Source organism: Onychostruthus taczanowskii, unplaced genomic scaffold (genome assembly GCF_017590055.1).
Source record: "Onychostruthus taczanowskii isolate IOZ18803 unplaced genomic scaffold, ASM1759005v1 scaffold53, whole genome shotgun sequence".
NCBI classification, from domain to species: Eukaryota; Metazoa; Chordata; class Aves; order Passeriformes; family Passeridae; genus Onychostruthus; species Onychostruthus taczanowskii.
Genome location: NW_024502902.1, coordinates 2,643,952 through 2,671,904, shown reverse-complemented (window position 1 = coordinate 2,671,904; position 27,953 = coordinate 2,643,952). Strand labels below are relative to the sequence as shown.

Sequence of the window (27,953 nt, the reverse complement as noted above, 5' to 3'; positions counted from 1 at the left end):
AAGCCACCCTTACTCCAGACTGCAACTGCTTTGCATCGCTTTAGGTCAGATGGATAAAAAGGTTCAATCTAAAAATGTCCTATTATAAGTTAATCCTCAGAAATAAAATGAGACCATGTTCCCAGTAAATTCCCTGTGGCTACAACCCAGGCGAGGCAGCGGGGCAGGAGCTCAGCAGAGCAGAAAGGTGCTGGTGTAAGGTGTCTGTCCCCTGCAGAGCTCTGCTCCTTCCTGCTGGTCCAGAGAGATGGGGCTCGCCCTGATGTGCCCCCGGCCTCCCTCCCCACAGGTGTTCTCCATCGTGGTGTTCGGCTCCATTGTCAATGAAGGGTACGTGAACCGCGCGGATGAGGTAGAAGAGCACTGCATCTTCAACCGCAATCACAATGCCTGCAACTATGGCATTACCGTGGGTGTCCTCGCCTTCCTCAGCTGCCTTCTTTACCTGGCTCTGGATGCCTACTTCCCGCAGATCAGCAGCGTCAAGGACCGCAAGAAGGCAGTGCTCTCGGACATCGGCGTCTCGGGTGAGCTTCCTGGCCCTTTGGCCCTGCTGGCTTATTCCAGCCGTTCAGGCAAACTGCTCAATGGCAGGCTCTCCCTGGAGTATGTCAAAGGGGCCAGGAATGGAGGGAGGGCAGGATCAGCTGAGCACCTGGATTTGCTAAGGACTTTGGGCTTGCAGGTTCTTTCACAGTTAGCCCCTTGCATGCAATCCTATGTACAGCTGACAAGAGAAGGGGAGGAATTGTGCCCTGTTTTTTCTGTTGCTTTGGAATGCCCATTTCCCTCACTGCGAGGTGTCTGCCTGTGCTTGGCAGAGGGTGAGTACCTTCTACCTTCACCCTTTCCTAGGGGCACAGCGTGTTAGTGATCTTTCAGCACCTTTCCTTGATGTGAGTCCCTGAGCTGTTCTGTCCTGAGCACAAGCTGGTCTCTGTAACTGCAGACCAGCTGCTTCCCGCTCTTTTGCAGCTCCCGTGGAAGAAATTACTCTTTGCTTGTCCTTGCAGGACAGGGTTGTGAAGCAGTGGCTGTTTCATAGAGCCCAGGTGATTGCTCTAGTACTGAAAGCCCTTCAGGCTCCCTCCCAAGGCCAAATGGAAGTCCTATGATCAATCCAAACACAAGCAAATTAACTCTCCTGAGGTGCTCTCTGCAGACACCTCTTGGTCACCTTGACAATTTGCTGTCAGGGAGCCTGCCAGCTCACTTGGGCTCAGAGTGGCTGAGCAGCCAGTTTGGCCCAGTCTGCAACACAGTGGTGGGTCTCAGAGGGTTGAAATTTCTAGAGAAATGTAATATGTACATGTTATTCTCACGCATATCTTCTTGTTGTCTTTGTCCTTCCCTTTGTCATGCTGGTGGTGGTCCATCCCAGCCTTCTGGGCATTCCTCTGGTTCGTTGGCTTCTGCTTTCTGACCAACCAGTGGCAAGCTTCGAAACCAGAGGACAACCCACTGAATGAGGGAGGGGATGCAGCCCGAGCAGCCATCACGTTCTCGTTCTTCTCCATCTTTACCTGGGTGAGTAGAGTAGCCATGATGTTGGATCAAATGTCCTCTGCTGTATTATCTTGTGAGGAATGAAAGGAGACTGGCTAAGAGTGGGCCCCCTGGGATCGCAGTTTACATGGCTTCTGAGAAGAAAAAGCAGAGAGGAGGTGGTTGGAAAGTAAACTGGGGGCTCAAAAACTTACGTGGAAGGTTTTAGAGCACTAATCAGCGCAATGGGCAAGAGAGTCTCATATCCCTGTAAGGAGTGTTCTCAACAGACCTTTAATATGACCTTGGACAGGCCAGCTCCCCAACCATCATTGTTATAGAATCATTGTTATAGAATCATATAGTAATTTGGATTGCAAGGGACTTTTAAAGGCCATCTAGTTCAAACCCCCTGCAAAGAGCAGGGACATGTTCAGCTAGATCATGTGGCTCAGAGCCCAGTTCAATCTGATTTTGAGTGTTTGTAGAGATGGGGCATCCGCTACCTCTATGGACAACCTGTTACTGTTTTCTCAATGTGTCAGAGGACTTCAACAGCATTTTCACCTTACAGACACTAAATAGAGAAGGGAGCTGCAGGCCAGGGGTTGCACCCATCTCCCTTCTACCTTTGTTCCCATCATGCAAGATGTCATCATTGTTCTTCTGGATTCTGCACCCACCACTGGAGTGCTAACTCACTGGTTCGCCTTTTAGGAAGGTGATACTCCTGTCTTAAGACTGCCCTTTCCCCAGCAGTTCTTTATTGCCAGTTTCCTGGAAAAGCTGTTGGCTGAAATATAAATATCTCTGATGACTTCCTCCTGCCTCTGACAGCACCAAGCACAAGTGATTGTTTTCTAAAGTGACAGGACAGTGCCAAGCAGGAAAGCATTTTGACCTTGTCTTCATGCATAAGCCCTTGTGGCTTTATCTTCTCCTCTTCCTACAGGCCCTGATGTTGGGCAGGGTCCAGATAGGAAAGGTGCCATAAAACCATGGAGCTGTCAAAGAGGAAGGGGGGCTGCAAAGGGTTGTACTGTCAGCACCCTTGCCACGGTGACACCAGGCAGGATTGAGGGACAGCAGTGTGTGTTCCCTTCATGAGCTGTGTCCTGCACTCGAGTGCTGCCAAAAGCCCCTTGCAAGCTCCAGCAGAAAGTGAGACAAGGAGCAGGGTTTTTGCAAGAGGTCCCTCAGGACACTTTTGGAAGTGCCATGACCTGCAGTGATCCTCTCCCATGCACAGGCTTGCAAGTGGCCAAAAAAGCATCCTCTTCCCCTGGTTCCTTGGAGTTTTTTTTATTTCAGTCAAACATTCTGGTTTGCTCTGCCTTACTGATTCTCCTTCCCACAACCCTCTCTCTCCTCACAGGGCTTCCTCGCATTTCTGGCTTTCCGGAGACTCGGAGACATTAATTTTCAGGAGGAATACAATACCCTGTTCCCTAACTCCCCATCCTTGCTGCCTTAGTGCCCCTTGCTGATGGGAGAATTTGGGGGAAGGGGTGGAGGGATGCAGCTGGAGGAGGTCACTGAGCAGAGCTGGTTCCAATGCCCTGACTATGAGTGTGTGGTCACTGCAGGGCATGGGATGAGAAGATATGGACCATTGAATTGGAGTGGGGTTGTCCATTGAACAGGGGATCTCCCTCTGGAGACTTGGAACTGGCCATTTCTTCTCCTCTTCTGCTCCCTTCTCTCCCTCACCCATACCCTAACTAATGCTGTGTAACACCACTGTGCCTTTTTTTGATGACTGCTCAGACCTAATACTTCAGCCAGAGATCCCCTCTGCCCCCACTATTTTATCTCTTCCATTTCTTCCCAGACCTCATTCCCCAAAAACCTCTCTCCCATCACTTGCTAGACTCCTCACCTCTCTCAGGGATGCTCTGGGACAATGAGCCATGCCTGCTGAACCCTGTTCCCAGGCTTCTGCAGTCCACCAAAAGGTGCCTGAAGCAGGAGACAGCAGTTTGCTTGCTAACTGTCCCCTGGTCTGGGAAGCAGCTGCCTTGCTTCCTACTGCTCCTTCCCATGATCTGTGCTACACCTTGCAGATGTTGACTGGTGAAGGTGTTTCAGGGGGTGACCTCTACCTCAGTACTTTGTGTCAAATCGTGTTCTCCTTACTGGCCTTTACAAGTCAAATGGCCTCATAGATGCAGCCCAGCAGTGGAGCCCTCTGGTGCTGCCGTGGCAGATTGCCTTCCCACAGCCAGGAGGGGCTCACTGGGATAACCGGTGCCAGCTGAGCCTCCGCCACCCCTGCGATGTTGGTGAAACCCCACGGGCAGACAGGAGGTGCCCTGAACATCCCAGAGAAAGCAGGGAGCCTTGGCAGGCTGCACACAGCCAACTGGTCTTGCAGCCATCCCTGCCCAGCCCTCCTCTCTCCTTGTGGGCTTGTGCTTTCTGTGGGAGAGTGTGGACTTCCACGCTCGTGGGGCGTTTCAGCGGCAGTCTGCCAAGCGGGCCTCGCGCACTAATCCGTAACCACTACTAACCCCACTTTTGTTTGTTTCTCTTTTTCGGTACGTTCCTCCTCTTTTTCCTCTTCCCTCTCTGCTTCCCATCTCTTCCCTCCACCTCCTCCCTTAAAGGTGGGCCAGGCATTCCTGGCGTATCAGCGTTTCCAGCTGGGTGCCGATTCGGCCCTCTTCTCCCAGGACTACATGGACCCAAGCCAGGACTCCGGCATGCCTTATGCTCCCTACACAAACGAGGAGGATGCTACAGATGCGGTGGGGACGTACCAGCAGCCCCCTCCAGCAGATGCTTTCGACACCGAGACACAGGGGTACCAAACGCAGAACTACTGAGCCACCGATGCCCCTTTCCCTTCCCCTTTCCCTTCTGCCCCCGTTCCCACTGCCGGCAGAAAGCCGAGGCACAAACAAGACACGTGCATAGTGGTACAAGAGGTGGCTCTCAGCTATGCTCCAGCCTTCTGGGTCATCTGTTTTTATTTATTGTTTTTAAAAAAGGCAAAAAAAAAAAGAAAAAAGGTTTCCCCATCACCTATTCCTTCTCCTCTCCCACCAAGCTACCTGCCAGAACCAAATTTTTCAAAAACCTGCATTTTGATAGGAAGGTCTCTCCTGTCCTCCTCTCCCTCTGCCTTGTTACAGAGGGCAGAGTCTGTCTTGTGGACAGGAGAGGAGCTATGGTACCGGCAGGGCAGGGGAAAGGGTGTTGGAGGCAGAACAGAAGAAATGAGAGGGACCGGGAACCTTCCTAGAAGAGATGGTATCGCTAAAGGCTGGAGTAGATGTGGGAGCATCGAAATTGGTTTGGAGCACCTGGTGGCTCAGGGAGGAGAATGGTGTTGGAGTCAGCATTCAGGAGTGTGAGGAGGGGCCTGGAGGACAGAAGGAACAGCATCCTCCATGCAAAGACAAGGGGGCTTTTCCCTGCCACATGCTAGTGAGGGAGGGGTGCTTTATTTTTAGAGGGTTTAGGAGAAGTGGTATTAGAGAGGAGGGGAGTACAAGAAGAAAAAATGGGAAGGGAAAAAGGAAGATTTGCAGGTACAATCAGAAAGCGCAGGCACATCAGTAGGTTACAGCAAGAGACTGAGCAGAGCAGAGGGTGGTGCCCTGACATTCAGTCCTTCCTCAGCTCCCTTGGATTGAGGTGGAGGTCCCCTCGCCTGTATGTCCTGCTAGTCACTGCTCTTCCCAGACCAGTGTTTGATGAGGCAGGAGGGGAGCCATGCCAGTCTCTGGGCCCAGATACAGTGCCTGTGGGAGGAAGGGTGGAGGAAGTCAGCTTCTAGAGAGCCCTGAGAGCCTTCAACCCCAGCTGGGCTGGTTCGAGGGGGAGAGGGGAGCTTTGTCATTTCAACCAGAGCAGGAGGAGAAGAAAGACAGTTTTGCTCCTCAGGTCCTGCTGAACCTTCCTCTGTTCCTCTGTTCCTTTACAATAGTGCAAAGCCTCTTGCTGACACCATCTTTGTAGCACACAGGAATGGAGCAGGACCCTGCTTAGGAAGAAACACTGCTGCTGGGATAGCCAGCATGTGTCTGGCTCTTGCACAGGGGTGCAGCCAGGCAGGAGGGGTCCTGCCCTGTACGGCTGCGCTTTGCCTCCCACTCAGATAGGGAAGAGGTCTTGTGTGCACAGAATTGGTTGGGGCCAGACTGAGTTGTCTGAAAACTGGTCTTTCTGCACTTGTTGTAGACCATACCTTAGTGCTCTTCTGCAGCATCTCAGATCCTGGCTGAATTTAAAGCCTCGCCTAGGTGGCAGCAGTGACTGTTAGATAGAGCTCTTATGGGTATCATTCCACACTCCTCGTGATTTTGTTCCAGGCAAAGACACAACTGTGGAAGCCCACTCTTTGTTCCAAGTTAGAAGTTAGGTCTGTGCATGAAGACAGATTCCCAGATTTCCCCTAAATGGAAATAATTCAGCAATAGCTACCTAGACAATTCTCCCAGGCACAGACATCTCTCAGAAAACAAGAAGCAGGCTTTACCTTGCAGAAGTGAGGAGCTCCATCCCCCAGGCAGCCACCCTGCTTGATGCAACACTGGTCCCAGTAGCAGAGATCAGGAGCAGATCCAAAATCTGTCAGTGCCTGCACTGCACATCCAGCCTATTCCTCATAGCCCCCTCAGGAGTGGGGAGAATGGGACACAGGTCTGGCCTGTGGTTGTGTGAATATCTCATCTGGAGGACACCAAGGTTACCAGTCCTTTCCTCCCAGTGCCCCACAAAGATAAGGAAGGGGTAGAAACTGCAGAGCAGCAGGGGGAAGTGGAGCAGTGTTCTCCACTGTATATACAGGCACCGTTTCTCCCTGTTCTGTCCAGCACATTTGTGTTGCTGGTGGCTGTCCCCATGGCTTGTCCTCCCCAGGCTTGGCCTGCCTCACTGGTGGCTACCCACTGGTAAGGACAGGAGCAAGGGATTAGGTAGCCCTAAGGATGCAGCAGGAATGACTGGGCACAGGCACACATCCCTTGCTCTGTGCCTATGAATGAATGCAATACTGTAAATAAGAGGGGTGCTTTTTGGAAGGAAGCCCCTCGAGCTTCATTTTCTGTGGGTTCAGCCTAATATTTAGGCTTGGGACGGGTTTACTTTATTGAGAGAGGTTTGTTGTGACTGGATGTGGGGGGAGCACCCTCCTGTCTGTCTCCCACCAGAGAAGAGAATGATTGAATGATGAGGTGGAGGAGGAGAGAAGTCAGTTGTACTCACCTAGATTAATCTGTGTCATCCTTCATGCTTTCTTTTGGGGTGTGGGAAATGAACCGAGAGGAGGTGGAGGCTATAAGTAACCATCCCTCAGAAAAAAAAAAATGTTGTACCTTTTGGGAGGTCCCTCCTCTGTGAGTGACTAGGCACGTAAGGAGAGGTGCAGGCAGTATGTGGAGGATCTACCTAGGGCTCTGTTTTCGGGTGTGGTGCAGGAGCATCTTGCATGCCCCTTCTCCCATCAGAGTTATGTAGGTGGCTAAACACCATTTGGGGCTGACTAATGAGCAAGCTTTTCTTTATCCTCTTGGGCTTGCTTCCCTCATGTAACCAGCTGATGGGCTCAGGTGGGCTTGAGGCAGGAATGAGCCTCCCCCTCAGAACCAGCCCTTCAGTGGGACATGAGCCAAGTGACTTCATCTTGGGTTACTTCCCATCCCTCTGTTGTTCTCCTTGCTTTGTGTCATAAGAAAAGCATTGATGTGACACTACAGCAGTAGATACTCGGACAGCTTCTTGCTTTTGCTCATGGGAGAAGACATACTCTGCTTGGGTTCGTGTGCTTTCAACCTTTGCAGTGGAGGGTTGGTGGTGACAGACCTGGGAGTGGGACTCTGCTTGTTTGGAGGTAGCCCTTTAAAATGCAGAATGGAATTTCCAGTGGCATTTGGCTGGTTCTGTAGGTGATGAGACATACAGATCTACCCAAAGGGCTGGTTATCTTATCTTAGGTGCTTCTGATAAGATGTTGCCTATTTCTGGTGATCATAGGTGAGTCCTGAGCAGCTGACTGGAACATGTCCCTTTACATTCTAAGTGTGGGTGAGATCAGTTCTGCTCTAGAGATTAGGAGATCAGAGGGAAGGCTGTATAAGCAAAATGATAAGGCAGCTTTCTTCTCCCTCTGCCCTTTGTTCCAATTGCAGGGGGATTACACATCCCTAGTGGGGAGCAATGGCCCCTTGATATCTTCTTATTTTACAAAGCCCCCAAGTAAGGGACTGTTTTGTGGAAGCAGAGGCTGTGAAGGGCAAAGAGATGATGAAATGTTGCCCCAGTTCTGTCTGTGCATTCAGCCTCCTGATGTGTCCTCATCCCTGGATCACCCATATTCCCACCACCCTGTTCATCACCTCATCACACGCCCTTCCTCTGCGTTATTCCTGGCAGTTCCCACAGGGGAGGAGGTGTCTTTGTCCCTGTACCCTTGCAAGCACTTGGGAGGACCCAGGAAGGCAGCATTGCAGGGTGGTTCCCAAGGAGTCTCAGCTCCCATCCCCAGAGCAGGTACAAGGTAAGGAACCCAGTGAGGCCACCTCATGCAGCAAGTTCAAACCATCCATCCAGACAACTCCCTGCTGCCTGTGTGGCATTTGTAACACCACCTGGGCTGCCCTGCCCCTTCCCCTGCCACATTACTGCCTGTGTATAGTATATATATTATATATATATATTTAAAGAGATGTATAATATAAAGCTATACATATATACGTATATAGGATGACTCATGGATGGCCTGCCGCATACAGGATCCTCTGAGTGGTCTTGTCTAAGCCCGAGTGTCCCTTCACCCTCCTCCCCCTGCCCCTGCCCCCGTCCGTTCCGAAATTCAACTCCAGCCAACCCCGCCACCTCGGCACCTGTGTTTACAATGTCCTATATATTTGTGGTTAACAAAGTGAAGGTGGTAACTACTGGTGTCTCAATAAAGTTATGACGTTCAAAATAACCATACTATATGGAAAAAAAACATGGTCTGGATTTTTTTCTTTGGGGAGGGATGGCTTTTTTAGCTTGGTTTGCTACAAGAGCATTGGCTCCTCTGCTCCTGCATGGCCAAGCTGGCAAGTTTAGTGACCATCAGTGCCTTGGATGAGGAAAGAAACCTAAAGAACTGCCCTTATTGAGATGTTTCAGTGGAAGCTAATGGTTGTATGTTTTACTTGGCCTACGTTTCAAATCACACACACCATCAAGTGTCTCTCACCTAATCAGTAGGAAAACTTGAGGAACCTGACGTGCCATGTTAGAAGTGGACTCTCAGTGTGAAAAGGATGTGGCAATAGGAGGTGTGGATGGGGGACTTACAGGAATATAGGATACAAATCCATATGGAAATAAACACCTGTATTTCCACACCCAGGGAAGCAGAAGTGTTTAGTCCTTTGATGTGTCTTTATTCATCTGTGTGTGACCATTGCTCGGGTGTCTGGTGTACTGCAGGTTTTCAAAACACAATCAAATCCTGGGAAATGAGCTCTCAGGGCCATGGCCCACAGTGGGTATCAGTGATAGGTAGCCCATCACTAAAAAGGATCTTGTTTCAACAGGCTTTGCAATAAAAATGAAATTCAAAATCCCATCCTGTGCTGATGCTTAGCTAAAGCTTCTCTCTCATCCCCTTTTAATGAGTCTGTCACCCGAGTACCTGAGTATCACATTTCCCAACCTTCGTAGGGTTTGAGGACAGTAAACAGAGGCACCTGATGGTGAACAGGCTCGAGCCAGTCCTCCAAATGGTCTCCCCTCTTGGGGCCACTACTGAGCGCACACTGCAGCTGCACATCAGATTATATGCAAAAGTGTTGGTGGACCAACCCATCTGTTTCATGATTAATCTTTGTTTGGACAAAGACCCTTCCTACAGTCACAGCTTTTGGGGTGGATGTTTTGTGGAGATACCAAGCCCACAGAAAGGCAAATATCTGTGTTGTCAACAGGTGGTGTTAAGAACTGGTGATACAAGATGTTGCCAAAAGCAAGCATTTCAGATGAGTAGGACTCCAACATTACTAGTTTGTTTGTGTTTTCTAATCATTTGAAATCTCTTTAGTTTTGCTCTCTGGTATTTCACATGCTTATGAGTCATGTTTTGAAGCTTCTCCCTGCAGCCATGACATCTAGAAACAATTCTGTTATAAAGTTGTTTTCTTTTTTTTTTTTAAGTTCACATAATCCCAGGACACAAGGAGATGAAACTCTGGTTGGTGTATTAAGGAGATCAATAAAATTAGATTAACCCATTTCCCTCCCTCATATATCCATCTGGCCTAAAACTGTACCAACTCTGTTTTGCAGAGGTATTTGACTCTCTCTTGGGGAGATCAGCACACTCTCATCATTCCCCCTCTGGCAGTAGCTCTCCACATTGGCTCTCCAACTCTCACAGAGGGTGCTGTTTCCAGCTTTCCTTCCTTAACACTTGTTCTTTTTATTGCCCCATCTTATTTCTCTGTCCTTCCAGCATGCCTGGAAACAGCGGCTGCAAAGAAGTGAGGAGCATTAGGGCACCTGTACCTGTGGGAAGCATCAGGCTGGAGCTGGTAAAGGCAGATGAGGTGACCTCGGGGTGGAGCTGTGTGAGGCCCCCACCATCCCTTTCTGTCTGCCCTGGGAGCAGAGCGAGTATGGCAAGCTGGCTCTGCCAGAGAGACCCTTCCTTTTTTCCACCTCCTGCAAGCTATGCCGAAAATCATGGCTTTCCTTTCCAGCCCCAGCCTCTGTTAGCATCCAAACAGAAAGAAAGATCTCCCTAAACGTATCTCACACATCATCAGTAGAGGGAAACGAAATGATGTGATGGCTTGTGCCAGCAATCTGGTAAATGCTTCCCGGTTTCTGAGCGCCTGCAAGAGCACTGTGCAGGGGCTGCCCCCAGCTCCCTGCTCCCATGGAACATTGCTCAGTCATGCATCTTTCATCCAGCAGAGTAGTGACCATGCTTCTTCCTTTCCTGCAGAGAAAGCTTCCATAAAACCAGGAAGGCAGCAGTACAGCTTGGAACCAGGAATACTGTGTGTACAATCCCTAGCACTGGGGACTGAGAAAATGGGAGAGTAATTACAAAAAGAGAGAGAGGGAGGAATGAGAAATGTGGGAATTCAACATGAGAGAGGGGGAGCTGTATATCTGCTAACCACTGAATCATATAATTCATTTACTTGTGCATGGATGGTGAGGTTCAGTGACCAATATCCTACATTTCTGAGGAGATCTTGGCTGCATGGGAATATGGCACAGCAATTTCTGAGAGGATTTGAGGAAGTAAGAAGCATAAACAGAGGTTAAAAATCAGTTTGATCAATACAGCCAGCAGAAACTCGGTGCACTATCTCATCTTCCAAGTGCTGCATAAAGCTTTCAATGAGCAGACGTTAATGCAGCAGCTCACCAGCTTCTGCAGCACATTCCTTTGGGGGACTGTGAAATGCTGGACAAACATGCACTTAATGCTGCAAATGGCCTCGTTTGCTAAATCCTACTATCCACTTTTTTTCCAGGTCAAGTAGTTAATTGACTGACTCAAGGTTAGGGCAGAAGCTCAATGACAGAACCACAGGAGTATCCAGGCAGAATCTGGCACAAGTATTTTCACCAAGAAAAAAATACTTTGCACCAGGTCTGCATTCCAGCACAAACTGACAGAAAAACATAAACCCAAATGACAAAGATTAGTGACTACAAACTGAAGCCAGATATTTAAATTAGGAACAGGGCACATTTTTAATTGCAAGAAGTGACAAGCCAGAAAGAGGTGTACAAACAAGGAAACTGGCAGATTTTCTATCTTGTATCTTTAGGAAAGATATCTTTGCTCTCTTATTGACTTCACATTCTGCATTATCACACTCTCACACATACTCTGCTCTTGTTAGTTTCAAAAGGACTCACTTATGGATAGAAGAAGACAGAAATGACTCCTAAATTCCCAGTCCTGCAATGCAATACATGCTGACAGTCTCTAGGCACACCCAAAGCCTTGCTGATTTCAGTGTTGCTCTGAGCAAGGACGGAGTCTGACTGTGCTCATCAAGGTACATGACTGCAACCTTCAGTAGCATTAAATAACCATAAGTTGCTGCTGCAATGCTGAAGAAGTGTCATCCTGTTTTAAAGCAAAGACACTTGCCTGTAGCTTCTTAATGACACGGACAATGCTGTGCTATGCATTTTTCTGCAGGACCGGGAATTCTTCTTTTGATACTGGCAAGAAAACAAATCTTTGTCAGTACTAAATCTGTCCATCCTACTTCTAATACGTACTTCAGACCCATTCCTATAATTATTTTACCCACAGGAACACTCTGAATGATATCAGAGACCAAGCTTATACAGAAGCCTAAACCTAAGGAAACTTGTTTGTAGACCTAGGTTCTAAATCTAGCATTTTCTTCTATCTAAATATAATTATCTTTTTAAATCTAGCTTTAAAAAAAAAAGTAATTGTGCCTGTGTACCTAATTCTGGTTGAATGTCTGTATATTTGTGAGCCTTGCATGAAGGGGAAGGATCTGTAATCTTTGTATATTTTGAAGAAAGAAATGTAACAAAACAATAGACAAATAGGAAAGGAAGCTGGAATCCTCTGGCAAAAACCCCTGCAGCAAAAGCCATCATTCCATAGAATGAGGTTAATTAACTGGCAATTATTTCTGAAGTGCATCTGAATCGAATATATCTGCCACAAAGATGTCATTATGAGTGTATCAAGCCACTGCTGGAAGTCAAGACTATTTAACGCTCCCACCCTCACCACAACTGCGCTGCTGCCCATGACTGGAACTGCACGTCTCTCACGCTGGAGCCCCTGCAGCCACAACACACACAGGGCTCTTCCCAAAGCCCTTGCTGCCACAGCCTGACTGCTGGCCATCATTCACATTAAGATACCTCATTCACGCTCCTGCAGGGCTCTTCTGCTGACTTACAATATTGAGAGAGCCGTGAGATTGAACCTTGTGTCTTCCCTCCTCCCCCAGCTGAGCTGATTCCATGGAAACAGCCTATGTCTGCCAAGAAAGGATCTTAAATAAGAGCAAAATCAGTGATCTCTGATTTTGTCTGCATCGCTCAAGCAGGCACACAAGTGATTTTACTGTTGTGCCTGACTCGAGGCTAGCAAGAACCGCTCCAAACAGCGGTGAGGATTGAGAACCACTTGTCATTTGTCCTAGACACCTTCCTACTGCTTCCCTGAGGACATGGTCCAACTACATCCTTGTAATGGCCTGCAAAAGAGAGAGGGAAAGGGCAGGACACAGACTGCAAGCTGAGACGGATGGATGACATGCATGTGGTGCCTGTGGAACAGGGTGCAGCTGAGAGCTGGTACCTGGGCTGAGTCTTCCCTAGAGGTTGCTTGGAACATGATGCACTACTGAGAAAACTATTTCAACACCAGACTGCCTCAGGGCTCTCTGGCACTCAGGGTGAGCCCATTTCACAGGATCCGGGATTTGTGGTACCAACTGCACCTCAAGGACTGTGCTCAGTTTTGGGCCCCTCACTTTAAAAACGACATTGAGATGCTGGAGCAGGTCCAGTGAAGGGCAACAAGTCTTGTGAAAGATCTAGAAAACACATCCTATGTGGAACTGCTAAGGGAGCTGGGCTTTTTTAGTCTAGAGGAGGCTAAGAAGAGACCTCATTGCTCTCTACAACATAAGAAAAGAGGTTATAGTGAGGTCTTGGCTGGTCTCTTCTACTGTGCCTGCAGTGAGAGAGCTAAAGGAAATGGCCTTAAGCTGAGACGGGAGATTTTTTTTCCCCGCTGTTATGGTGGTCAGGATTGGAATAAGCTGCCTACGGAGGTGATGGGGGTGTTCCCATCTCTGGGGGTGTTCAAGCAACATCTGGATCTGGCTGGGTGATGTGGCAGTGCTGGGTGGACAGCTGGACTGGACCATCTCAGACGTCTCTTCCAACCCTGATGATCCCATGATTATATGATCCTCACAGCCCTGTCCCTCTTTCCTCCTCCTCCACACACACACGCTGGCAGTGGCGGCCAACAGGTGCTCCTTCCTCTCACACTTGAAGGCCACGGGTAAGCAATGGAGCCGCCTGCACTCCGCCCAGAGCAGAAGGAAGGCGCAAGGCCAGGCACACTTCCCGGGGTTCCAGCTCCGGGCCCTGCCCGGCGCCGCCTCACGCGGGGGCGGGGCCCGAGCGGCCCGGGCTGTGGCGGCGGAGGGCGGGCGGGAGGCGGCCGCTCCCGCTGCAAGATGGCGGCGCAGAGGAGGAGTCTGCTGCAGAGTGTGAGTGGCATCTTCCCCCCCTCCGTGCACACGCACCCCCCAGGTGGGTGCGAGGGAGTCCCCGGGCCTCCTCCTCACCCGCCCCCCGCGCTGCCGTGTGGGAAGGGGGAGGTCCCCCCGCCGTGGGGCGGTGGGTTGCTGCTCTCCCGCCCCCTGTGCCGCCTCAGCGCAGGGGGCCCGGACCGCGGGGGTCCCTGGTGGTCAGCGACCCTCACGCTGCGCTGACCGGCCGCTCTGCAGCGCACGGCGGCGACAGGTGGCTGGGGGGCCGTGCCCCTGCTGCGGGCTTCGGGGTGCCCGCTGTGTGAGGGGGCAGCTGGTGCCTGCGGGCCTGGCTGGAGATGGCGGCCCCAAGCATGTTTCTGTAATTGCTGCCTGCAGCATCAGGCCCCAGTCCCTTGTCCTGGTTGAGTAGTTCTGGGAGAGTCCAGAGCTTTCCCTGCACTCCCGTGCCAGGGGTGCATGAGGATCTGATTGACCATAGGAATAGCTAAGCTAGTGCTGTGCTCTGTTGTGCTGTATGGAGTGCAAAACTTGCGTGCAAATGTTTCATCTGGTTTCTCGTTAACAAGAGCCGAAGTGCAGCCAGGGCTCAGCTTCAGAGGGAAGGGACGTGGTAAGTGATGTTGTTCTGCAGAGGAGAAATGCGGAGTTATTGGCTGTGCTATTAGTTAGCAAAGGGAGGAGTGTTGAGAAGAGGGTGGCGGTGGACTGGTGACCTGTACTGGACCATGATCTTCACTTCAACCTCCTTGGGGTTTACATGGTCTCTTTCCTCTTTCTACCAGGAACAGCAGCCCAGCTGGACAGATGACTTACCATCCTGCCATCTCTCTGGGGTGGGCTCAGCTCCAAACCGTTCCTACAGTGCAGATGGCAAGGGGACAGAGGGTCACCCCTTGGAAGATAACTGGTTAAAATTCAGGTAAGTGGGTTGCACCCGGGACACTGACTCCTGCTGGCACAAGTGCAGGTAGAAGAGGTATTTAGTTTGTCACACAGGAGTGGAAGAAGAGGGTGGGGCCTGAGCATGCAGGAGGTGTTTATGGGAACTTGCGACTTGTATCTGTGTCTTAAAGAGATCTGTGTGACCTCTTTGCTTCTGCCCTCTTGGCAGGAGTGAGAACAACTGCTACCTCTATGGTGTCTTCAATGGTTATGATGGCAACCGAGTCACCAACTTCGTGGGTCAGCGGCTCTCTGCAGAGCTGCTGCTGGGCCAGCTCCATGCAGATCACAGCGATGCTGACGTGCGTCGAGTTCTGCTGCAGGTAAAGAAGCTTTGAGTGGGAGCAGCTCCTGCTTCTTGCATTACCCACCTCCTCTTTGCCATCAGGGGAACAGCATCTGGTTTCTGTGGGGGTTGGAAACATCTGGTGGTTGCAGTTGCACTCATCCTGAGCATCTGTAGTGCTTTGTTTCGCTCCTGCCTCATCCCATCTGTCCCCTGGCTCCGTCAGCACAGTGCTGAGAGCTCTCCAGGAAGCTGCAGCCAGCCTTCCCTGGACGTGTAGGAACAAGTCAGCCTGTGAGGGAGATGACAGTGAGTGAAGGGGAGAAGTTAATGTGTGGGGAGATGGATTTGTGAGTGTGCTTTCTTGAGTGACAGGATCAACACACAAGATCAGATAGGTCTCTGACATTGCTGTGAATGTAATTTTTATGGTGTTGTCTTCTGTTTTGAGTTGTTGCAGATTGTTTTTACAAGCTGTTAACTAGTTGTGCTGAAACAGTTGTTTCCATGTGCTGTAGTGGTCCTTGAAAGTCTGTATGTGCAGTGATCATCCACTCTTATGGGCTGGTCTTAGAGAGGTGAGGATGAGTAGCCCCAAAGGCTGTAGGCATCGGAAAGTGCTTTGATTCTCTTTATGGCCTTTTTTAGGCTTTTGATGTGGTGGAAAGAAGTTTCCTGGAGTCCATTGATGATGCCTTAGCAGAGAAGGCCAGCCTGCAGTCTCAGCTACCAGAGGTAATGTAACCTTAAGAACAGAGTTTGCTGGAGGTCCCACCTTCCAGCTTGCTGGATGAGATTTGGGCATATTAGTGAGTTTGAAACAAGGGAGGCTGTAAGTGAAAGTTTCTTCTCCATGGTTCTCTTCTGGAAGCTTGCATGAAGTGAAGCAAGTGCCTTGCTCCATTTCCCAGAGTTCCCACTGTTCATACTGCACTGCTTAGACCTGACACTGGTTATCTGAGTAAGGAGCTGAGTGTATCACAGAGAGGAGTTCAGCCTCTACATGTGGCTCTTCCAGGACAAACCCATGCAGATGAGAGGAAAGGCCTCAAAATTTGCATGTCATCTGGGCAAATATGGGCTCTGTTCTTCAAGTGTACTGGACTGTCCTCTCCAGAATTATATCAAAGCTGTGTCATTCAATAGGATTGAACAGAAAATTTTATGTCTTGTACATCACACAAGGCTAAGACATACCAAGATGAGTCCTCTCCCTGCAGAATTTTTATTCCAGCTGTGATTTCTGTGTTGTGGACTGTGTGTTTAAACTTCCCCCTCATTTTGGCTTCCAGGGTGTCCCTCACCACCAGCTCCCTCCTCAGTACCAGAAGATTGTGGAGCGATTGAAGGTTGTAGAGCAGGAGATCTCTGGAGGAGCCATGGCTATTGTGGCTGTCGTTCTCAACAACAAACTCTACATCGCCAATGTGGGTGAGTTGGTTTTTGTCAGTGGCTCAGTCTCAGCATTCCTGAGGATGGCAGGGCCTCTAGGAAGTAAAAGACATTTGCAAAGACAGTTTCTTTGGTCTGTGGCCAAGCAGCAATATGCTGCTTATACAAGCACTTGAAATCAGCCCGGCTCTTCATCCCTGCAGATGCTGGCTGATGTGGTGTGTGGCCAAAGAATGGAGGGAAAAGGGGTTGAGAGGAGGAGTGCAGGTTCACTGTGAAATAGAGAGCTTTCTTGGGAGGTAGCAGCTCAGGTCTGGATGGAGAGCTGCCTAGCAGGCCCGTACCATGCTGCTAGCAAGGCTGCTTTTTGGAGATCATGATGAGTCAGTACATGAGCCTTTCTCTTCTTTTCTGTCTTTATTCCCGTCTCTATTCCTTTTCCCTTTGGATATGTTCTCCCTGTTAATGGCAGAGCTATCTGGTGCCTCATCTCGCTGCTCCCGCTGCAGGTACCAATCGGGCACTGCTGTGCAAGTCCACGGTGGATGGGCTGCAGGTGACTCAGCTCAACGTGGACCATACCACAGAGAATGAAGATGAACTTTTTCGCTTCTCGCAGCTGGGTGAGTATTTGGGTTTCATGTTCTTAGCTGAGAACATCGCGTGACTGTTTATCTGGGGCACCAAGAATGACTCAAGCCACAGGAACAATAAAACCACAAAAAGAAGCTTACTGTGTTTTCAGATGACAAGTTCAGTGCCTTCTTTTTGTGCCTTTCTGGCCGTTCTGGGGCTACAGGGTGAGTAAGCTCATCTCGCTGACCCAGCAGAAAACTACGCTTTTGTTTCAAGTTTTGAGTGTTAGTTTTGTGTCCAGCTGCCAAAGTGGCATTGATTTGCCCTCCAGCTGTTGCTGCAGTCGATAGGAAGGCAGGAGTGGAAGCACAGAGCCAGAGGGTAGAAGTAAGCAGACAATGTATGATGGCTCCTGTGGAGGCAAACCACAGTTTATGCTGCTTTAAGTTCTGTGTTATGCCTCGCCCTCAGGATGGTACATTTCAATTTGCCTTTGTACAAGCTGCTGCTGGAAAAAAGCAGCTTCACTTCAGACAGAGCCAGGCCAAGCACTGGCATTTACTTCTCTCACATCAGTAACTACGGAACTCTTAATGCTGACATTTTGCTTTAGGCAATTTCTCTTTTCCTTTACAGTGTTTGACACGTTTGCTTTCTTGGTCTAGAGCTAAACCCAGTCCACTTGTGTGATTGTCAGTACCAAATTCTTCTTATTGAGATACTTTGGTCCTGTACTTTTATTTAGGTAGATCTAAGATAGCATTCTTCATTAGATTCACCTGGCAGATACATTCTTATTGGGTGAGGCTGTTGATGTGGTAATTTCTGCTACTAGGTCTTGTTTTATTCTATTTCTCTTTTATTCCCACTTCTCCCTGCACTAGGGATATGTGCTGTGAAACAGAACACTGAATACAAGAATCCAGGGAAAGAGACTTTTTGATTGTCTTTACTATCAAAAATGCAGAATTTAGCTGCAGTCCATAGCAGAACTGTTAGATGTACCATAGGAACCTGTTAGATGTACCAACCTTAACTTGGCACTGCACTGGTGCTCCTGCCTAGAGTCCCAGCAGAAGGAAGATCCTGTGGAACAAGACTGTGCACAGGCTGTTTTAGGGGCCCAAGGGGGGTTTTGGGGCTAGGTTGAAGCACAGTGATAAGAGGTAGTGGGGACAGCATTTGTCAGGATGGTGCCTGTGCCACCCCTGTCTTGGGGGAGGGGTGGGAGAGGTCTTGTGATGTTGTGGTTCTTCAGCTGGCACATCACAGCTTGTTCAGTAGCCTGGGAGAGTTGCTGTGATTTAGACATGACTTCTCCTGGCGTCCTGGGAGCCTCCCTGTGTTTGTGTCTGTCAGTGGCATGTACCTCCCTGCCAGGAGCTGGCAAATGAGCCAGGCCATGTTGATGAGTCAGCTGCGGCCTGCAGCAGATGGAGGACTTGTGTCTTACTGCTGGGGTAGGTGTGGAGCCATCTGTGCAGCAAGCCTTGGTTTGACTCAAAGGGAGAGTTTCAGCTGGACCCCTGCCTTCACCTTGTACTGAGGACAGTCATCCCGAGATAAAAATCTCAGTGTTTTCTGGCTGATAGCTCTAGGTATAATGAGGGAAGGGGGGTTGCCAGAACAGACCAGGTAAGTGGATTCATTTGCTCCAAGTCCTGCCTCAAACAGTAGCAGCACTCAGATGGTCCCTGTTAGAACCTTCTTCAAGATGGGATTACTTCCTAGGCCCTATATCACCTTAAGTTTATTTAAATAAATACTTGCTTGATCGTTGTTCTTATTTTAGGAGTAGACCACATCAGTTTGAGCACTTGAGCAAAATCTGTGCCTCTTGTAGAAAGTTCTCCTTTTGTCAGAATCACAGCATGGGTAAGGTTGGAAGGGACCACAGTGGATCATCTGGTCCAAGCTCCTGCTCAAGGAGGGTCATCCCTGAGCACGTTGTACAGGTTCCTGAATGTCGCCAGTGAGGGAGGCTCCACAGCCTCTCTCTGCAGTCTCATGTATTAGTGAAATTGCCATGTGGAGCTTAGGAGCAGGGGTCAGTTACAGGTGGAAGAAAAAAAGAAAAATCCTTCACAGACATTTTCCTCATTCCTGCCTTCTCCTCCCATCACACAGTCCGGAGCTGGCAGGCGCAGACGTTCCCCTGCCTTTTCGGCAAATGCCTGTGCAGCCAGGCCAGCTGCTGCTGGTGGCTTTGGACCAGGGTGTGGACTTTGTCTCAGGGCCAGCTGTTGCATTCAGAGTATGCCTCTTGGGCTGTGTGTGTCTCCCTCCTCTCTCCTTCCCAGCTTGGATCTAAAGAAAAAGTGTCCCTTCAAACACAGATAGTCCTTTTCTCCCTGTTTAGCTCCTGATGATTCTTTGGTGTCTTGTTTTGTCTTACAGTTCTGTGTAACTGTGGATATTTCTTTTCTCAGAGGAAGTTCTGCAAGTCTCACAAAGTTAATGAAGCATTTTTGGTTTTCCATCTGACAGGCTTGGATGCAGGGAAAATAAAACAAGTGGGAACTATTCGTGGGCAAGAAAGCACTCGGCGCATTGGAGATTATAAAGTCAAGTACGGCTACACTGATATTGAACTGCTCAGGTCAGAAAAACTCACCTCTGGGGTTTCAAGCCCTCCTTTTCTTCATGATCACTCCATTCTCACCTACTATGTCACCATGAAATGCTAAATTACTGTCTCTTTCCAGTGCTGCTAAATCTAAGCCCATCATAGCAGAGCCTGAAATCCACGGAGGGCACTCGCTGGATGGAGTGACGGGCTTCTTGGTGCTCATGTCTGAAGGGCTCTACAAAGCACTGGAGGCAGCTCATGGGCCTGGGCAGGCCAACCAGGTGAGCCTGCTCATAAGGGAAACATTCCCGTGGGTATTGACTCACTCCAGCGGTGTCAGCTGCTCTCACACAGGCTGTCCTCCTCATCTGTGCTGTCACTGCTGGCCAAGCTGAATGCCTGTGCCACCCCATTCCAGTCTAATGATATGGGAGTTGCTTTGTCAAGCCCGTTCTTCTAGGCAGCTGCCTGTCCCTTAGGAGTAGCCCATTAGAGGGAGTGGGATGACTCAAGGCACAAAGGCACATTATCAGCAGGTAAGCATCACAGTCAGATGAGTTGCTATAAAAACCCTTAGATCAGATGGCAGGAAAAGGTTTCCTCCAAAATCTCCTACAAATCTTTCCTCTGGTGATTTTTTTTCCCCTTCTCTGCTCAGGAAATTGCAGCCATGATAGCCACAGAGTTTGCCAAGCAGACGTCACTGGATGCTGTGGCACAAGCAGTGGTGGACCGAGTTAAGCGCATTCACTGTGACACTTTTGCCAGTGGTGGGGAGAGGTCCAAGTTCTGTCCCCGTCACGAAGACATGACACTGCTTGTGAGGAATTTTGGGTACCCCCTGGGTGAGATGAGCCAGCCCACGCTGACACCAACGCAAGGTGTGTTGGGGAGAGAATGTAACAAAATGGGGTGAGGAAGATAAGATCTCTTGATTGATCTAGCACTCACCTCACACTGGGAGAGGAGGTAGCTGGTGTAGAAGGAATTTTCGTATTAAACAAGATTATTGGCTTTTGAGATGTGGAATCTGTGACAATTTGACAGTATACAGTACAGCATCAAGGGCACTTTGATACAAATTCTTGGAGTTTTTTGCTGCTGTGCTGCACGCCCAGTTGCTCATGTCTGAGCTGCATTTTGTAACTTCTGTTTTCTCCCTTTTCAGGAGGCCGTGTCTACCCAGTCTCTGTGCCATATTCCAGCTCCCAAAGCACAAGCAAGACAAGTGTCACGCTGTCTCTTGTCATGCCTTCTCAAGGCCAGATGGTCAATGGTGCCCACAGCAGCTCAACTCTGGATGAAGCCACTCCCACCCTCACTAAGTAAAGTCCTGCTCTCTCACTTCCCAGAGTTTTCCCGGCACCTCACACTGTATAAAGTGGTTGAAAAGCAGAGACAGCTGTCAGTTACCTGTCAGTCAGTCCCTTATCTGGAGTGTGCTCCCCCCACTACAGCTTTGACAGCCAGCATAATGTGTTAGCTGGAAAGCGATTGCGTGAGGAGTGGGAATGAGTGAAGCAACAGCTCTGAAGCCAGCTCTGGCGACATGCCTTGGGAGCAGCATCTGCTGCTGTTCGTGGAGGGCATTCTGGCAGTGAGCAGCTCTTCTCTTTGGACCTCCTGTGCCAAGTGTGTTAGGTGCTGTGCACAGAGGGAGTGTGGGTGCCCTTCATTGCAGCAAAGAAGAGGGATTATGCAGGTCACCTGTAAGGTTCTTGGAGAGGCTGCGCTGCTGAAGCTGATTTGCTTACAGGCACAGCCCAGGAAAAAAAAAAGGTGGCTAAAGGTTAGAATTGGGTCCTCTTTGGGTCCACTCTGCAGGGTCGTACTAGTTAGTGGCTGTGGTTTAGGTTGAGCCCTTGGCACAGCATGGTGTGTACTTGCTGCACAGTGAAGAAGCGCTGTGGGTATTGTGCTCTGTAGCTCCAGAAACAATGAGGCTGACGCACTGGAGCTGCTTTGGCTGCAGCACAGGTCATGCAAGAATAGCTTTCCTCGCTGCCAGACTTCCCGTAAAGCTCATGCTGTTCTGGGTATGGGGAGGCCAGCAGAGTGCATGCCTGTTTTTTTCTGCTTCCTCTCTGTTCCTCAGACGCCTGGTTGTACTTAAGGCCTTCCAGTTAATGTGAATCAGATACCTTTGATGTTTGTCAATTCCAATCAGTTCTCAACACTTTTGAGTGCTCTCATACAGCAAGTGACTGCAACTTTTTACCTGTCTGTTAGGACAGCTTGATCTGTGGAGAAACTGGTGCTTGCTCTGTTGCTTTTCTTGTCCAGTGCATCAGGTGGAGTAGAATTAAAGATGTTTATGTTCTCTCTTTTTCCCTCCTCAGCCAAAGCCCAACTGTGACGCTGCAGTCGACCAATACTCACACGCAGAGCAGCAGCTCGAGTTCAGATGGAGGTCTCTTCCGCTCCCGACCCGCCCACTCGCTCCAGCCAGATGAGGATGGCCGTGTGGAGCCCTACGTGGATTTTGCAGAGTTTTACCGGCTTTGGAACATGGACCATGGCGAGCAGGGAGCACTGACTGTGTCCTAACTTGTGTCTGCTTCCTGCAGACACCTTGTGCTCGTCTGTGTGAGCAGAGACTGAGGCAAGGGTGAGAATGTTCCACTGAGGGCTGCCTTCTGCCCAGAGCTAACTCCTGTCCAGGATGTGCTGCACACTGAGCAGGGGATCTTGTGCACTACACACATGTTGCCTGTGCCATGCTCCCAATCCTGCCCAGCCCTGGGAAGCCCTGTGAATAGGGGTGGGGGTCTTGAGTGCAGCCCTCAGTACAGGTTTTTGCAAATAAATGTGCGGAGAGGGCTCCTTGTGGATCCTGCGGGATCGGGCCCGTCCGAAGGCTGCGTGTGTGCGCGTGTGTAGGTGTACACGTGTGTGCCTGCGTGTGTGTGTGTGTGCTGTCATAATGTTTCCACAACTCAATTCATAATGCTGTGATTCCAGTGTTCAACTCCATAGAAGATACCTCTATTTTGCAGAATAAATAACTTATAGCTACAGTCACTGGCACCCGTGCGGCTTGCTCTCTTCCTTATAATGTCATGTGTGGGTGTGACAGCTCCTCCTGGTGAAACCTTCTGTTCCTCCTGAACAGAGGCTTGCACCTTGCAGGAGGAAAGCTTCTGCTGAAAAAGTGGCCTGAAGTCTTGCAGGTGACTTAAAAGCATAAGTTCTTTGTTTACTTATTTGCTGAGCTTTGGCACTGAATTCTGGCTTAGAGTCAAACCATAAATAGAGGTTATTGTTTCTTGTAGGTAAAATTCCTGTTTTTTCCTTTAATGCAGGCCATCTAGAAAGGTGTAGAGGGCAGGTGGAGTTTGTAATGGAGTTTCCCTGTACAGGCAGCTGGTGGTGCACAGCTGGAAGTCACAGCTCCCGTGGTGCCTTGGCGATGCAGCTGGAGCGGGGAGGTCCTGCTGGCTGCACACCGCCGTGGGCCCCGGCCTGGGCTTGCTGGCCGAGGCGTCGGGATCACGGCAATCCTCCTCTTCAGTTCAGACTTCTGACGGCAGGCGGCAAGCGAGGCTCTTCCCTCCCGCCTCCAGCCGTCTCCTCAAGCCTCCCCCGCTCCCTGCGAGCCTTTCCCCAGCAAATACGGGAGGCCTGGGGGGTGACCCGCAGCGCCTGGTACCTCTGCGGTGTTGCGGTGAGGCACCAGGCAAAGGCAGGAGAGGGCTAGAGGGGATGAGAGGAGAAGGGGCAAGAGGCAGAGCTGGCGGGGTTCTTTCCTGCGTTTATATTTGCATCCAGGCTTGTCACTTCAGGAAGAAGGGGAATGAGAGGGGATTAGGATGATGCAGCACTGGATGCTGTAATTCAGGCCAGTGTGCAGCCAAGCCCTGACGTGCGGTGTGCAGGTTTGAGGCACTTGTGGCATGCCAGCCTGGAAAACAGAAGAGGAGGATTTATCCCTTTGGGTAAATTAAGTAGCACTGAGAGCCTAGAGGCAAGACCTGAGCTCACTGAGAAATATGAGGGCAGGATCAGAGCGGTGAGAAATGCCCGTTTCCTGGGAAGGCACAGCAGGAATCCCTTGTGGCTGGGTGCGTGGCTCTCTGCCTGTGCCCCCTCCGGGTCCCGCTGGCACGGCTTTGCCCCGCGGGATGCCGTGTGCTGCCGGACTGCCTGCAGAAGCTTGCGTTTCCCTGCCCCCCTGTAGTTCCCAGGAAGAAAGGGTGTGCTGAAAGTGCCGGCACCTCCTGTCGAGACCCTTCCAGCCCTGCCAGGCAGGTGACGTTCAGTGGCGTGGAGGCAAAGGCAGCAGAGTTGCAGGAGGTTTGGTGCCTTGACCCAAGGCTGAACATCACAGGGGCTGGCAGTCCCTCATCAGCCCTGTCCCCTGCTCTTGCCTCTGCCCTACAAGGAGCAGAGTTCAGGTATCTGAGCCCAGCCTGGCCTTGCTGTCCAGGGCTGCTCCAAAATGTCATTTGATTGGGGGTCCTCTCCTCCAGATGGCTGCGTGGCTATTTAACAGGGTAGTGTCATCCTGGTATGGATTAAAATGGAGTTGAAAAGGTTTTGTCCTATTCTATGTTCCCTAACTTGGCACAGATCTCAATAGCTGTATAAACAAGTTTTTCTTGCTTATTCCCCCCTCCCATTATCTCTGGTATTTGTGAACTTATACCGAGAACTGTTCCAATGGGAAATATTCCAGCAAGTGGATGCTCCAGATAAAAGTTTAAGAATTGCCAACACACTTATATAAAGCAGATCACGCAAAACAAACCGATCCTTAGGCATCATTACCAGTTTAGGAAGTACAAAAAAATAAAGTGGGTAGGAGCGGGTGGATCACACTAAGCTGTGCCTGTACAGCCTCTGGGAAAAAGATGAGGAAGGCAGGTTTTCTGTGCATGCTCTGTGAGCCATGGCTCAGGAGTCCAGGTCAAAGGAACAGACTGAACATTGTGTACAGGGGCAAGAGGCTCATGAGCCAATATCAGTATTTAATATTGTCCCCAGGGAGCGAGGGGAAGATGCAGGTTGTAACAGCAGTGGAAAAACCTCCTCTCCCCTGCCCCTTTAAAATGAAGGAGTGGCTGGAAGAGGACCGACCCAGAGCGATCTCTAGAAACAAGAGCAGGAGCCTTTTTGCATTGCAGTGAAATTAAAACCACTAGAAATGTAAAGACCTAGACAGAGAACAGTGCAGCTATGCTTCACAGGACTGCTGGAGAGAAGCTAGCAAATTAAGATCTGAATTAGCAGGATAAGTTTGTCTTATAGGCAGCTAATATTATTTTTAAGAGCTATCTCCCTGCAAGACAAGGGTCGAAATGAGAAGTCCTATCCCTGGAATGGGAGTAGCAGGAATGCTTTGCATGTCCCTGAGCTCTGGTCACTGGCTGAGGGTCATTGGAGGTGCTCAGGCCAGTGAGACAAGCCTTTGGATGCCACCTAAAACTGAGGTTCTCAGCATCTCTGTGGCTAAAGGATCACCAGGGACTTCTTTATTTTAAGCTCTCCATTAGCTGAACAGCACACCCATTTATAACAAAATCTTTAAATAGCAGAGAATAGCTAGGAAGGGTCATGGCCAGCAGTTAATGCTCAGCTCTATTACATGGCCTGTGGGTAAGTCACGCAGGGTTTGGGTTTTCTTCAGCAGCCAAGGCACCAGCGGAAGCTAAGACAGGTTATTTTTTTTCCCATTCACTTTGTTGCTTTTGTCACATCTGAACTTTCCAATAGGGAAGAGGCATATGGTGAATGAGTGCCACTTGATGCCACCAATGCTCCCTGAATCACACAAGGGTAACGCAGCACCCTCAACCAGAGTCCCGGCTCCCTCAGCCACCATCCTTGGAAGAGGAAGGAATGTGTTCCTCTCCCCTCTCCTCTTTCCCCCCCAACCCCCTCCCCCCCCACATTAAGGCTTTTAGTGTTAGGAGATCTAAGAGTTTGTGGCACCACTAAAAAAATGCCACAATTGGCCTGGTGTCTTCTCAGGGTGGAGACAGCCATAGCTGAAGGGTGAATCTGCCTAAAAGACATAAATATCATTTAATCTGACAGGTAATAGATAGTTGTTTATACACGAAATAATCTGATTTTTCCTTCCTCAGAATGTCTGAGGGAGAGTAATCCTGTACAGTTCATTACTCAAATGACTTGCCTTTCTACAGTGAAGAGCATCACTGGCACCCTAAAACATCCATGCCCTTAATGTGAGTTGTACATAAACCACCAGGGACGGGTTAGGTATTTTAAATCCTATAGCTCTTTCTGTAAGCATAGGAATTCTATTCAGAGCATTCTGGCAAAAATTCAGCAGGAGTACTTATATTCTGCCAACTCCAATCCCCTCCTGGAGTTTCAAATGGATACGATATTTATCTTCACTTTCCGTCTTGACTATTGTGTGTTGTCACTGTAGGTTGCTAAACAACTGCTGCCTCATCGGTGGCTGCATTTTGCTGGCGAATGAAGTGAGCCCCATGTGCGTATGAACCATAAAGCTATTTGGAGCCCTTGCATAAGAACCCCAAGATACGTGTAAGCTGTTAATATTTATTATGTGGAGCTGAGAACATCACTGAAGATGGAGGGATTACAGTAACTGAGTTCAGGCTGTTGAACAGCCAGACAGAATGAAAGAGAAAACAGATGCCCTGAAGGAATAAGAGCAAAATGCATGAGGAATTTTCTGCATGCAGGATTAGACTCCAGTGGAGCATGGAAAGAAAAAGGCTGGAAATGCTCCAGAGAGCCAGGGCAGATAGGACAGAGGCAGAACTACAGCTTCTTGCTTGAGGTGAATCTTCCCCTCTATGCTTCTCCCAACCAGGCATCAGTTGAACCATGGGCTCGCTGGGGTGCAAACAGCAGGAGCCCTGTGAAAAGGGACAAGGTGTGTTTCCAAGGCATGTGAAAGAGGATTCAGTCTTCTGGGATGTGCAATGCTTGGCCATTGGCCCTCTCGCTTCTAGGTGTTTCAAGAGTCTTCTAAGCTGCTTCTTCTTTTTGTCTCATCTCTCAAAAACAGCATGACCTAGAAACTCTGCATTTCTTCTGCTAGTTTTGCCTGAGCTGGCCAAAGAGTTTTTCTCTTCCATACAAAAAACAGTTGATGGTGCAGAACAACATCAGGCCCTTTCTGCAGAACAAGGTACTCAGTGAATCAGCTGCTTTAATGTCCAAAGAACTGGTAACAAGGAAAATCAAGACTCAGAGAGCGAGAGGTTCTGGAAGGGCAGACAACCCTGCACCTCCCACTTCAGAAGTTACAGAAATGCTTCTGCACAAAATCCCTGTGGTTACTACAGCACTAAGGTGGCCATCACCCACCAAAATATCTTGGGAAGCCACTGTGGCTTGTTCCAAAAGCAGCCACAAGCCCAGCCATCCAAAACTGAGGTTCCATGAAGTAGTTGGGCATTTTCCAGACACACAACTCAGTGCATTCCCAACTAAAGTGAAAATGGGCAAAGGCGGCAGCCTCCAACCTCTGATGAGGTTGGTTGCTTTGGAAAATTCAGGACTCCTTTCAAAGTAGTGGGGTCAGAACTGAGCCATTAGTGGTTTCATGCCTGAGAGATTTGGAAAGTCCCTCAGTGCAGCAGCTCCAGCTGGCATTGGAGCACAACAGGTAGCTGCTCTTGTTTGCCTGTGTGCTCCGTGCTGGTGCCGGAGCCCCCTCGACGCCTGTCTTGGCTGCAAACCTGCTCAGCACAATGGCCAAGCCCCCCATGGTGCATCCATGACCTCTGGGGCAGCCAGGCAGGTACAGCTAGGGAGAGGGTTATCCCAGGCACACGCGGAGTGCACAGGGGGATGGGAGAGCCCCAGGGCCTTGTCTCCATCCAATCTCCAGACCTGCTGTGCGAGGGCCACCAGCCACCTGTGCCAGGAAAGGGATACCTCTGTGCCTAGTTTTAGGCAAAGTGGAGCAAACTGGCTGGGTCACCTTGGCTAAAGGTGTGGTGTGGGTGCTGCTGCAGGGTGGGTGTGGGGGCAGAAACAGAAACTCATCTCTGAATGGACTTGCCAGGTGCTGCTTGTTGGTTCAGCATGGAGGATGGCCCCAGTCCTGCAGACACGTCTTATGTAAGGAAAGAAGTGGCTCATCCCTCTCTTTGAAGCAAGAAACATACAGAGAAGCAGCTTCAGAGCTCATCCCTAAAACACTTACAGCTCTTAAATGCAAATGAGAGTCAGGCACTAAGGCAAAATAGGTTTTGATATGAATTCTTCATCCAGGTAGTTCAATAATTTACTGAACTCCCCACCCCTTAATCCCAATGCATTCTGGAGCCAACTCTGCTTTTTCTTATTGTTCTTGTCATTAGTTCTTCCAGGATTTCTCAGTTGCTGCACTGAGAAATAACCAAAATAGCTCCACAAGGGACTTTTTGGAGATCTAAAGGCTTGAAACAACAACAGCAAAATAATAATTAAAAAAAAAAAAAAAAAAAAAAAAATAAGGGGGAAA

At 49.6% G+C, this 27,953-nt stretch overlaps 2 protein-coding genes across 4 annotated transcripts; both read left to right on the top strand.

Annotated features, from left to right (window-relative positions):
- The first annotated feature begins 205 nt into the window (after positions 1–205).
- SYNGR1 (synaptogyrin 1) lies at positions 206–8,422 on the top strand. 3 transcript variants are annotated; one of them, XM_041416956.1, is made up of 3 exons: positions 206–527; positions 1,382–1,527; positions 2,861–3,998. In XM_041416956.1, the coding sequence occupies exons 1-3, from the start codon at positions 248–250 to the stop codon at positions 2,957–2,959; spliced, it is 525 nt and encodes a 174-aa protein (XP_041272890.1). In that variant the 5' UTR covers positions 206–247; the 3' UTR covers positions 2,960–3,998. The 3 variants fall into 3 exon arrangements, with proteins under 3 accessions (XP_041272890.1, XP_041272889.1, XP_041272888.1); XM_041416955.1 differs by lacking the exon at positions 2,861–3,998 and adding an exon at positions 4,158–8,422 and having other exon boundaries at positions 233–527; XM_041416954.1 differs by lacking the exon at positions 2,861–3,998 and adding an exon at positions 4,092–8,422 and having other exon boundaries at positions 233–527.
- A 5,229-nt stretch (positions 8,423–13,651) lies between these two features.
- Positions 13,652–22,518, top strand: TAB1 (TGF-beta activated kinase 1 (MAP3K7) binding protein 1). The gene is made up of 11 exons (XM_041416952.1): positions 13,652–13,730; positions 14,519–14,655; positions 14,848–15,001; positions 15,613–15,699; positions 16,257–16,395; positions 16,866–16,979; positions 19,420–19,531; positions 19,638–19,782; positions 20,160–20,382; positions 20,670–20,826; positions 21,841–22,518. The coding sequence occupies exons 1-11, from the start codon at positions 13,698–13,700 to the stop codon at positions 22,046–22,048; spliced, it is 1,509 nt and encodes a 502-aa protein (XP_041272886.1). The 5' UTR covers positions 13,652–13,697; the 3' UTR covers positions 22,049–22,518.
- The last annotated feature ends 5,435 nt before the right edge of the window (positions 22,519–27,953 follow it).

Bases quoted from the DNA above. Each gene is read 5' to 3' on its own strand.
- SYNGR1 (XM_041416954.1), top strand. From the start codon at position 248: ATGGGGCTCGCCCTGATGTGCCCCCGGCCTCCCTCCCCACAGGTGTTC. The intron at 528-1,381 runs GTGAGCTTCCTG...GGTCCATCCCAG, and splicing joins CTCGGACATCGGCGTCTCGG to CCTTCTGGGCATTCCTCTGG. The intron at 1,528-4,091 runs GTGAGTAGAGTA...CCTCCCTTAAAG, and splicing joins TCTTCTCCATCTTTACCTGG to GTGGGCCAGGCATTCCTGGC.
- TAB1 (XM_041416952.1), top strand. From the start codon at position 13,698: ATGGCGGCGCAGAGGAGGAGTCTGCTGCAGAGT. The intron at 16,396-16,865 runs GTGAGTTGGTTT...CTCCCGCTGCAG, and splicing joins ACTCTACATCGCCAATGTGG to GTACCAATCGGGCACTGCTG. The intron at 19,783-20,159 runs GTGAGCCTGCTC...TTCTCTGCTCAG, and splicing joins GGCCTGGGCAGGCCAACCAG to GAAATTGCAGCCATGATAGC.